The 12584-nt window shown below is 36.9% G+C and overlaps 1 protein-coding gene across 6 annotated transcripts in view; it reads right to left on the minus strand.

The window, feature by feature from the left end:
- Positions 1–1081: 1081 nt before the first annotated feature.
- Positions 1082–12584, minus strand: part of KIAA0586 (KIAA0586 ortholog) — a 134028-nt gene continuing 122525 nt past the window's right edge. For 3 of the 6 annotated variants that reach the window (XM_033187886.1, XM_033187887.1, XM_033187892.1), the window contains 2 exons: positions 10043–10099; positions 1082–2627 (listed from right to left, as the gene is read on the minus strand). In XM_033187886.1, coding sequence (XP_033043777.1) covers positions 2470–2627; positions 10043–10099 — 215 coding nt within the window. In that variant the 3' untranslated portion in view covers positions 1082–2469. Of the gene's footprint in view, positions 2660–6528; positions 6616–10042; positions 10111–12584 lie in introns of all 6 variants that reach the window. The other 3 variants (XM_033187894.1, XM_033187888.1, XM_033187893.1) reach the window with 2 other exon arrangements.

A 12584-nucleotide genomic window follows, 5' to 3' on the forward strand; every position in this document is an offset into this window, starting at 1 on the left:
AAAATTAAATATAAAATAAAAATGTTAAAGCTTATAAAATCAAAAGTGCCATTTAGTTTGTTTTTACATATATAGTCTTATTCCAAAAGGATTTGAAATGGTTGGCAGAGGAATGTGTACAGGAGTAACCCTGAACAGAAATAATCCTATAAAGCAAAATACTGATGAATGCTGGGCTTGGTGGTTCACGCCTGTAATCCCAGCACTTTGGGAGGCTAAGGCAGGCAGATCACTTGAGGTCGGGAGTTTGAGACCAGCCTGACCAACACAGAGAAACCATGTCTCTACTAAAAATACAAAATTAGCTGGGCGTAGTGGCGCATGCCTGTAATCCCAGCTACTCAGGAGGCAGAGGCAGGAGAATTGCTTGAACCCAGGAGGCAGAGGTTGTGGTGAGCCGAGATTGTGCCATTGCACTCCAGCCTGGGCAACAAGAGCGAAATTCAATCGGACACTAATTTTTTTAAAAAACAGCTCAAGTGCACAAGGAGTAGAATAAATCCAAGATTACGCTTCTACCCTAAAGTTAGAAAAGGCAGGCTTTCTATGGTTAGGGAGAAAAATCTACCAACACCTTTAAATAAAAAATGCTTTAGCTAAAATAAGATTTTGCTAAAATCCTTCCAACGCAGAAAAAACTATGAAAACCAGAAACCAAGGTCGGGGGTTAGGGTGTCATGTTTAAAATGAAGCAGCACTAGGCAACATTTCACCAGCTTTCACTTTGCCCAGAGACTTGTAGATGAATATCAAAAACAAATGAAAATCCACAGAGCAGCATTTCTTCCATTTGTTTAAAGGAAACTATTATAAGCAGAACTGTCCAAAGGGCCATATCAAAGAAAATGGGTTCCAAAGTGAAACCTAAAACATTCCAGTAACCAAATACCTGAGAGAAGCTATGAGGAAGTGCATGTAGAAGGGTGACACATTTCTGATTTTCCATAGATTCTTGCAGCTTCTATGTTCAGTGAGAAAAAAAATCCCCAGGCAATGGCCCCTACTAGAAGTTAAAGGAATTCTAAATTGCTCTTCAGTAATTCTCAGCCTTGAGTGCCCATTAAAATTACCTGAAAAGGTCTTTTTTTTTTTAATACCAATGCCTGGACCCCATCCAAGATCAATTAAATTGAAATCCCTTGGTACAAGGCCCAGGCATTAGTATTTTTTAAAGCTCCCAGAGGTTCTAATGTGCTGCCAGTGCTGAGACCCACTTAGCAACCTACAAAAATGCTGAAAAAGTCAAGGATGACTGTAATTACTGTGTGTTTGAAATTCAGTTGTGACAGAAAATGATTCTTCCGGGAGGTAAATTTTTTTAACTAGTGCTAGGCTGCCTTTCTTTTCATGTGCTTATACTCTGTACTATACAGTACTGAAATCCCTCAAGATAATAAGAACACCACCACTTAGTGAGCACTTACATGGTATCAAGCACTGTGCTGGGCACTACCCAACCCCATCTCCACATACAATCACTAATGCCCATTATTCTGCAAAAATAAGTATTAAACCCTTTAACCTGAAACAGCTGATAAGAAGGGGCTTCGTTGGCCCCTATCACAGAGTAAGGAGTTACAGAAATTGGGATTAGAACCTACATGTATCTGATTACAAAGCAATGCTTTCTATTTTCCTTTAATTTTATGTATTTATGTTGCAAAAGGTAATAGAGTTACATGTTTCACAGGTTTATAAAGGTTTATATGGTATACATAAGACATATAAAATTAATCTCATTGATAATTTTTTTCCATGACAACTGAAGTTCAAATACATAGAAACCGCGATTATCCTTGATTCCTATCACTTAGCCTCTCCTATCACCCAGCCAACAATTCTCCTCCCTGAAGACAAACTTAGCAGTTTCTTGTTTCTATAATACATTTACAAGCAAATACATGTAAGAATATGTGACATACCATACAGCTGAATTCCTCCCCACCCCATTTTAAATAATTTCAACAATTGCATAGTTCACACACTATTTCGCACATGGTTTTTTCACTTTAACAGTGCATCTCAGAGATTATTCCATATCAATACATAAACTTTTTAAAGTCTTTTTTTGTAATACATAGTATCCCATTGTACTGATGTACCACCACTTTAAAACCAGTCTATTATTGATAGACATTTGATTTTTTTCTATTTGCTGTTATAAAAATGTCAGAATGAATAACCTTGAACTACCTAATTTTATAAATACATACAGATAATTATACCTATAGGTTAAATGCCTAGATGTCAAAAGCCATGCCCTCTCCACTACTCTATGCTATCTCAGGATTCTAAGAAACAACTCACAATCAGACTTATGATGACTTATACTTATTTTATTTAAAAATTTTAAATACCCAAATTATGCTTTTCATTTTATTTAAAAAATTGCAATTTTTTTTTCAGAATATGCTCAAAAACCAAACAGTCTGAGAGAGGGTTTTAAGCGAAGGTAAAATGACTTTAAAATCAGTGGCATAAACACTGTGCTGGCTGTCTCTTCCCGTTCAGAAGGTATCTGCCCCCGAAGACTCCACGTCCTCCTGCATTGTGCTGATGCTCAGAGACTGAGAGCAATCCTCGAGGTTCACTGAGGGCAGCGTCGTGGACATCTTGGCAGGGGGCATCTGTGAAGCGGAGAGTGGCATTTCTTTCCCACCTACACAAAGGACAAGCTCATTCAGCTCAACATGCATATCCTGAGTATTCATGTGCTTTATACTTTGCGAAATAATATGGCGGGGGGAGGGGTGGGGGATGGATTCCAAATAAGTATTACATATGAGGGAATGTCTTGTCCCAAGGTGCTCAGAACTTGTCAGAGAGGTAAAATACACCTTTCTCCTTTCTACCATCACTCCTAATCAGTCAGAGACAACATTTCAAGAGTATATAAACTAAAAGTTGTGATACAAACGATAAATGCTAAGTAAGATCAAGTAGGGTTAAGGGCCTAGTCTCTGAAATCCAGACTTAACTTCTTGCTGGCTGTGTGGCTGTCAGCAAGTTATTTTACCATTCAAAAGTTCAGTTTCCCATATGTTAAATGGGATAATAGTATCTACCTTGCACAGTATAGTGAGGATAAAATAGTGTCAGTGAAGAGCTCAACAACAGAGCTTAGCACTCAGTAAGTGGTCAGAAACTAAGCGCTCCCATTACCACTAAAAGATAGCCATTATTACTACTGTTACCATTAAGTAAATAGCTAGGAGAGCAATAAAACACTATAATAGCCAGAAATTAAAGGTTTGTGGTTAGCACAAGAACTGTTTTTTGTTTTCTTTTGTTTTTGTTTTTAAAGAGGTAAGACATGAGCCATGTAAAAGGCATTTGAAGTCAAAGGTTGCCAAGGCACTTTGCTCTTCCTCCTATTCCTAAAAAATGGACTCAACCTCAAGAGCATGTCATTAATAATGATTTACTGAGTGCCTAAGGGTGTTATGCTATTAGTTAACAGAAGTGATATAAGGTTAGCAATGTCAGAGGAAAAACATACTGCAGTGGTCATCCAAGCATTATTGACCCTTGACTTTGGAAAGCATTTTTCTCTGTAAAATAGACTTCTCTCTCTACTGTAAAGTAGACATTATCTCTACATTTAATGAAATATGAAAAAAAGTTCCAATTCCATGGATTGAGAGTAATATTATAATGTCTAATATGAAAGCTGGCTGGTGGTAGAGGGCAGGCACTTTGGGATAAATAATTCATTAATATGTAAAAAAATCAAAGTTGACTACATAAGTGTATGTATCTGCCTATACCCGAATTCACCCCTGTAAGTTTAAAGCACAATGCCTAAGAATATAAAGACTATCAACTTGGTATTATTTAAAACAAACAAACAAAAATCCCCATTTAAAATTTCATGGATTTACCATAGACATAAGAATAATAGATACCTTAACAATAAATTACCTTAAACAATCTAAAAGACATATTTCAGACAAGAAAGAGTCATCGTAATTTTTCTAAAATCACTATGTTTTTCAAGTAGTTTCTACAGTAATAACATAGAATCTTTCATTAAATTTGTATAGGGGCCACAGTACAATTAGACAATTCTGGAAATTTTAATGATGACTCAATCACAGCTGTCCAAGATTAGAATACTTATAAAAGGAAAATTCCTTTCATATAAGGAAATTTAACAAAGACTATTTTAAATACTATACCATTCCTTTTTTGTTACTTGTATCAATTTCATTTTTTTATAAAAAGGGAGAGAAAGATAAGATTTGGCATCATTACAGCAATATCACAAACTATAATACCATAGTATTTAAAAAGAAAGCAAGTTTTACGTGAATTTAAATAGAATAAATATTTTAAATAGGAAAAGACTTTAGTCTTTTCAGTTTGTCAGGATATAATAAAAATAAAATGAATAGATACTAAAAGCTATATTTTTTTAATTTTTTTTTTTTTTTTTGAGACAGGTTCTTGCTCTGTCACCTAGGCTGGAGTGCAGTGGCATGATCACGGCTCACTGCAGCTTGAACCTTGCAGGCTCAAGTGATCCTTCCACCTCAGCCTCCCAAGTAGTTAGGACCACAGGTATGCACCACCATGCCTGGCTAATTTAAAAAAATTTTTTGTAAAGGGAGGGTCTCCCTACGTTGCCCTGGCTGGTCTTAAACTCCTTTGTCTCAGACTCCTTGGTCTCAAGTGATCCTCCTTCTTCAGCCTCCCAAAGTGCTGACATTGCAGATGTGAGTCACCATGCCTGGCCTTAAAAATGTGTATAGGACATAAGTATTAATAATATACAATATTTAAATATTCTTATATTTTACAAAGCCATGATGCAGAATACACAAAATAACTCAGGGAAGCAGCCAGTATCAGAGCTCACCTCATCAATAAAGTAAAAACTAACACTGGATAACTAAGTTCTAGAGCAAATTAATTTTCCACTCATACAAACAACTTAATGTTACCCTCTAATTATTATTAAGAAAAACTCCATTCCTTGAGTTATGCATCTGCCAAAAACAACAGTGATACCAAATACTCTTTTCTCTGTTATTAGTTTCACAAAACCACTTTGTATATACCTTCTTTTCTACTTTGTGCATGAAATTACTGACTAAATTGCTCAATGCTGTAACAAGAGCTATAACTTTTTAGGGTGGGGGGATCTCCTAGAAGTTTCCAAGTCTCAAGGAACATACTGAATTCAATCACTATAAGTATTTCTTGTAGTTATTGCCTTATATTTTTATAACAATTCAAATTTTGTAAATACATTTTCCCCATCATATAATCTGATCCTAACAGTAAATCTGGGAAACAGACAAGGCAATTGAGGCCCAGAGACGTTAAGGTGGGCTTCTCCAAAAGCATATATGCACTAACTAAACATCTATATGAATCTTCTGCATGTATGGAGCTAAGAGCATATGCAGATGAAGAAGACAGAGTCCTCATCCTCAAGAAGTTCATCACCTAGTAGAGGAGATAAACATGTATAGGAACCCTTAGTTTAAATGAAGTGGAAGGTAGCCATTGAGTTGGGACTGAAAAGATGGTGGGAAGGCAATGAAGGAAACAAGAACAACAAAATAAAGTCAAGATAAAGTTAATGTGTTAAGGGAACTCTGAGTATTCTGATATCAAATATTGTTTGGATAGGAGGAATGGTGAGATGAGGCTATAAAGCAAGGCCAGGGCCAAGTCCTGTAAAAGCAGTAAGGAGTGACAAAAGATTTTGAACAGAGGAATAATTTGAGCAAATGTATGGTCTAATATCCACCATCTACCAGGAACTTAAACAAATTTATAAGAGAAAAACAACCCCAAAGGACACGAACACTTTTCAAAAGAAGACATACATGAGGCCAGCAAGCATATGAATAAAAGCTTAATATCACTGCTCATTAGAGAAATGCAAATCAAAACCACAATGAGATACCATCTCATACCAGTCAGAATGGCTATTATTAAAAGGCCAAAAAATAACAGATGCTGGTGAGATTGCAGAGAAAAGGGAACACTCATTCACTTGGTAGGAGTGTAAATTAGTTCAACCATTATGGAAAGTAATATGATGTATTCCTCAAAGAGCTAAAAGCAGAACTACCATTCGACCCAGCAATTCCATTACTGGGTTTATACCCAGAGGAATATGAATCAGTCAACTATAAAGACACATATACGCAAATGTTCACTGCAGCACTATTCACAACAGCAAAGGCATGGAATCAACCTAAATGCCCCTGAATGACAAATTGGATAAAGAAAATGTGGTACGTGTATACCATGGAATACCATGCAGCCATAAAAAAGAACAAGATCATGTCTTTTTCAGGAACATGGATGAAGCTGGAAGCTATCATCCTTAGCAAACTAATACAGGAATAGAAAACCAAATACTGCATGTTCTCACTTATAAGTGGGAGCTAAATGATGACAACTCATGAACACAAAGAAGGAAACAACAAACACTGGGATCTACTTGAGGTTGGAGGGTAAGAGGAAGGAAGAGGAGCAGAAAAAATAACTATTAGGCACTAAGCTTAACACCTGGGTGATGGAATAATCTGTATGACAAACCCCCATGGCCCGAGTTTACCTATACAGGAAACCTTCTTCACATGTACCCCCAAACCCAAAATAAAAGTTTTAAAAAAAGGTAAAAATCATACTAATAGCTGTGTGGAAGATAAAGAGAGAGGAGAGGGATCTATAAAAATAGTCTATGGAAGAACTAATGGTCCTTAGCAGTGGAAATAGGGTCAAGATATTTTGGATGGGGACTTAGTACTTATAAAGAACCAAGTTTCACTCTGAAATGACAGATTTGGTTGACTGACTAGGCAGTAATAAAAACGTCAACAAACTTGGGAGCAGGGATGGTTTTAAGCACAAGTCTCTTTATGACAGGTCAAGAGTAGGGTCCAAATCAGGTCACTTAGGAATGGCCCCACCCAGACTGCTGGTGTGAGGCTTCTGTATGGGAAGGAGTAAAAGGCAGAGGGGATTAAGAGAATGGATTCTGAAACAGGGCAGAGCCGAACTCATTCATCCATCCAACAGATATCAATTGTGCACCTACTACGTGCCTGGTACTGTTCTAGACTCCGGAGAATACAGCAGTGAAGAAAACAAAGGGTCCAACCTTACCGGCCGCACATTCTGTTGGGTTTAGGGGATGAATGACAAGTAATGAAATAAACATCAAATATAACAGGAAGTGATAAGTACTGTAAAGAAAAATAGGTAAAAGGTAAGAGGGATAGAAAATAGTAAGAGACTGAAAAAGTTATGTAACTTCTCTGAACTCCAGTTTTCTCAACTATAAAAAAAATATGAGTACCAACTTCAGAGGTTTTTATGAGGGATTCAGCGAGATAATACATACAAAGTGTTTGTATAGTGCTGGAACATAGAAAGCACTCAATCAGCTCAGCTCTTACTTTTATGTAATTGGAAGCCACTATCTAAAAGGCAATGAGGCTCAGGGTGGGCTGCAAATGGTACTCTGCTTTAGAAGGAGGAATAAGAATGTTTCCTTGAAATACAATTAAGAAAAAAAAAAAGGGGAGTGGGGAAAGAGAGAGTGCACTCTGGGAGGCCTCCAAATAGTTATGCTACTTTAAACTCTAGTTAACTGTGTTTTAATCAAGAAGTTATAGCAATACAATGTACCGTCTTATATAAAGGTATTTGCTAATGTACATTTTGGGAATTTTTTTTTTTTTTTTGAGATGGAATATCGCTCTGTCACCCTGGCTGGAGTGCAATGGAGTGATCTCGGCTCACTGCAACCTCCACCTCCCAGGTTCAAGCGATTCTCCTGCCTCAGTCTCCTGAGTAACTTGGATTACTGGCATGCGCCACCGCACCCGGCTAATTATTGTATTTTTAGTAGAGACGGGGTTTCACCATGTTGTTCAGGCTGGTGTCAAACTCCTGACCCTGTGATCCACCCACCTCGGCCTCCCAAAGTGCTGGGATTACAGGTGTGAGCCACTGCGCCTGGCCGAAATATTTTTATTTAAAGTATTCATTTACACAAGCTAAATCACAGTTTTGGAACTTTGTAAGAGAACTCTTTAGACTGGGAACATTAAAAAAAGCATCACTTAGATTACTGTGAGCAGGCGAAAAGGGTAACATTCATAAAAAAATTTAAATTTTTTTAAAGAAAAGACATAACATTTTAATAAATCACCGTGAAAGTAAATATAAATCTTCTACCTCTATTAAATATAGTTTGATGCTTTTAAAGTTTGACTTTTTAAATTTGCACAGTCAAGTCATTACTCTATGATGTAATTGTTTCAACAGCTGTTTTCAGGTCTATAAAAAAGACTATTCCTTGATTCCATGGGTTTGCAGTATGTCTTTTAACCTGGCATGCATTTAAGTGGGGCATGCCATGGAGTCAGACCATGCATTAGAAGCTTCCTGAGACATAATACACATTTTTGACATTTGAAATTCCATTTTTTTGCTTTAAAAATATTTAAAATTCATAACAAAATTTTATATTTTCTATTTTTGGATGTCAGATTTATAAAACTAAGTAAAAGAAAAACTATAATTGATTCTAAGTAATAAGTTATGTAACGAATGGTAGGATTCAATTCTCTGAATTGTTTTTCCAGTGATAGTGGTGAAATATTAGTTCCTCTCCTGTTAATTGTGGCTGTCTTATTCTGATTGCAGCACTTACCAGACTGCACTGTAATTATTTATGGATCTGTCATTTCTACCAGACAATGCATTCCTTAAGAGCATGTGAAGTCTCTGGAACTGACAGTCTTTGTGTTCTGAGTGACTAGTACAGCAGGTACACAGTAAGTATCTGTGACCTTATCACCTTGTATTATTGTTACTAACTTGTAAGTCTGTTGTTTCTGTGAAAGATGTGCTCCACTAGGACAGTGACTTTGTCTGATTTACCTCTGCATCCTACAAAGCCTCAGCATGATGCTGGGCAAATAGCGGACCCTGAAATCACTGCTGAACCAAATTGATTTGTTTCTACCCAGAGAGTCTGTGGTTTCTCTTTGCTAACAGCTTGCTTAGATTCACGCTGACCAGATCTTGTCTTTAAAATCAGCCCTGAGTTCCAGCAATGCAGTTGCTTCCCAGCTGTCTGTGAAAATGTTATAGTATTTCAGCTGTGTTTTATTGAGTTCTTGAAGCATTTTTCCTGTCCACCCTGGGCTCATCCACTCTTGCTCCAATCCCTGCGTAAGCAGCTGCTAAACTATCCTGCTGTATTCAATTCTCCTCACATACTTAACCCAGTCGTACAGATTTGCAACATCATAGTCCCAGTGTTTGAGAATAAATGAAAGTCTTGATGAAGAAGGTGCCTTATCATTTGATGTTAAGTATAGTATGCAATATTTTATTCACTTCTGCTTTCCAGAATTAGTCACTATTAAACATTTCTTTCCTTACTCATGTTTTAGAAAGGGTAACTTAAAATGTTACAATAATCTTACCCCAAAATATCTTTTAGGCACATGAATCCGATTACTTTTTTTGTTTTTCAAATGAGTTGACAAATGCTTATTTTAAAATTTATAATTTAAGGTAAAAACAAAGCAGTTCTTATAGGAAGAATAAATGTTCCGACACCTGTAAAAACAACTCCAATTCTTTTTCCTCTAAAAAGCAATCGTTAATGTGAAAGATCTGTTTCTTCTTATGCCAGGTTCCAGCTGCTTCACTTTGTTTAAAATGACTTCAAAGTTTAAACACTGTCCTGTCCCAACAAATAACCTCCCCCAGCTGGAATTATCTCGAGTCCTATCCTTAGTGCTCTGAATACCACACCTGCAGCCTTTTAATTCATCATTTTATAAACTTTCCAAAGCAAAAAGATAGGTTTTTTTTTTCCTGTCCCCTAACTTACACCTTTTGGAGAGCTGAGTTTATAACCTGGGGTGAATTTGCAGATATTACAGAATAATTAAAAATTGCTATTAGTATTTCTACTGTGTTATTATGAAAGAATCGTAAGGCAATGAAAAAATCTGAACAGCTCCAAGTTCAAGAACTTTTAAAGTAAAATTCTTACCTGTAAATACACATGTGAGGTACGGATTGAGCTCGTTTTGTGTCTGATCCATATCACCTGGTGAAACCACATTAAAAATTTATTTTTTCAGAAGAAAATCAGTTAAGCATAGAAATAATCATGATTCATTCCCATTCACTAAAAGAACACAAACCAAATGCACTCCCACCGTTATTCTCATAAAACTAGGTAAAAAGAAGTTTGATCTAGTGGCCTTAATGTAAAGAAGGAAGTTAAACAGCTGAATTTTAATGACTATCAATAGAAAATACTTTAATGGATTATTGTCTTTATGCATCACAGATGGGGGGGAAGCAAAGGGTCACGAGAAAATCTGAAATTTGTATTAAATAAAGGAAATTCATGGGCCATTTCTTTCAAGGTGAAAAGTTTTCACAGATTCTCTTACGTAAGAATTTAATAATTACAAAAAGAGGTTTAGAATCTCCCTTCTTCCTAGGCCAGCCTGGAGCACATTACTCAATGCAACCCGTAGGAAACAACCCGTAAAGCTGTCAGGGAGCACAGAAGAGCAACACACTCTTATACCAAAGCAAATCGTTAGTACTGAGATAAAATAGGCTGAGGAAAAATGTTTTTTTATGGCCAGAGAATCAGAAAGTTAACTGAGCGAAACCTATAGCACATACAGGTCTCAGGCCAACAAGACACCCTGGATACCAAGGGCACGGCTCTGTTTTGAGGCTGTTAATCTGTGCTGTGAAGTATAGTCAATTAACAACCTTCTATAACTTATTTCAAACAAATTCTTGGGGTAGGGTGATATGAAAAAAATTATAACGTTGTATAATCAGTATTTCTTTTCTAATTTTCTTTAAGATAAAACTCAGTTATCTCTTAAGCTTCATTTATTTCACAAAAATTTCGGCTGGTACATGTACACAATAGTGTTATTCGGCCATAAAAAAGGATGAGATCCTGTCTTTTGCAACAATATGGATAGAACCGGAGGTCATTATGTTAGTGAAATAAGCCAGACACAGAAAGACAAACTTTGAAGGTTCTCATTTATTTGTGGGAACTAAAAAATAAAAACAGGCTGGGTGAGGTGGCTCATGCCTGTAATCCAAGCACTTTGGGAGTTTGAGACAGGTGGATCACTTGAGCTTAGGAGTTCAAGACCAGCCTGGGCAACATGGTGAGACCCGGTCTCTACAAAAAATACAAGAAGTAGATAGGTGTGGTGGCTTGTGCCTGTAGACCCAGCTACTTGGGAGGCTGAGGTGGGAGGATGGCTTGAGTCTAGGAAGCAGAGGTTGCAGTGAGCCAAGATGGTGCCACTGCACACCAGCCTGGATGACAGAGCCAGACTGGAAAAAGAAAAGAGAAGAGAAGAGAAGAGAAGAGAAGAGAAGAGAAGAGAAGAGAAGAGAAGAGAAGAGAGAAGAGAGAAGAGAAAAGAAAAAACAATTTAACTCATGGAAATAGGCAGTAGAAGGATGGTTACCACAGGCTGGGAATGGTAGTGAGAGTGGGAGGGAAGTGGCAATTGTTAATGGGTTAAAAAAAAAAAAGAATGAATTAGGCCCAGTAATTTGCTAGCACAACAGGGTGACTATAATAAAAAATAATTTAATTGCACATTTTAAAATAACTGAGTATAACTGGATTGTTTGTAACACAAAGGAGATGCATACTCCATTTACCCTGATGTGATTATTACACACTGCATGCCTGTATCAAAATATCTCATGTAACCCATAAATACATATACCTACTGTGTACTCACAAAAATTAAAAATTAAAACAAAATTACACTAAAAATTAAAAAAAAATTGGGTGGATTTTTATAAGAAGATATTTAAATGAGTAAATTTATAAGCATTCCATATTTCATTATGCTGGGCCATATATTCTCACTGGAGATAAACATTCATGTTAAACTATTATTGTTATACTGTAGAAAACTTACATAGTTTTATAAGGACAAGAATGTGGACAAATACAAGTTACATATATTTGATATCCACAAATAGACCAAAATTGAACATACAACCAAAAATACAGGTTTTGTTTGTTTGTTTTTTAAATAAATGGGGTCTCATTCTGTTACCCAGGCTGGAGTGCAGTGGTACAATCATAGCTCACCGCAGCCTTGACCTTCTGGGCTCAAGGGATCCTGCCATCCTGCCACCTCAGGCTTCCTAGTAGCTAGAACTACAGGTGTCTGTCACCATGCCCAGCTCAACTGTGATACGATTTTTAAAAATCTTTAAATGTATTAAAAGTGCTCACTATGGGCCGGGAGTGGTGGCTCACGAGGTCAGGAAATTGAGACCATCCTGGCTAACACAGTGAAACCCCGTTTCTACTAAAAATACAAAAAATTAGCCAGGTGTGGTGGTGGGTGCCTGTAGTCCCAGCTACTCGGGAGGCTGAGGCAGGAGAATGGCATGAACTTGGGAGGCTTAGTTTGCAGTGAGCCGAGATTGCAACTACTGTACTCCAGTGTGGGCGACAGAGTGAGACTCCCTCACAAAAAAAAAAAAAAAAAAAGTGCTTACATTTAACATTTAAATGT

Source organism: Trachypithecus francoisi, unplaced genomic scaffold (assembly GCF_009764315.1).
Source record: "Trachypithecus francoisi isolate TF-2019V2 unplaced genomic scaffold, Tfra_2.0 Lachesis_group3, whole genome shotgun sequence".
NCBI classification, from domain to species: Eukaryota; Metazoa; Chordata; class Mammalia; order Primates; family Cercopithecidae; genus Trachypithecus; species Trachypithecus francoisi.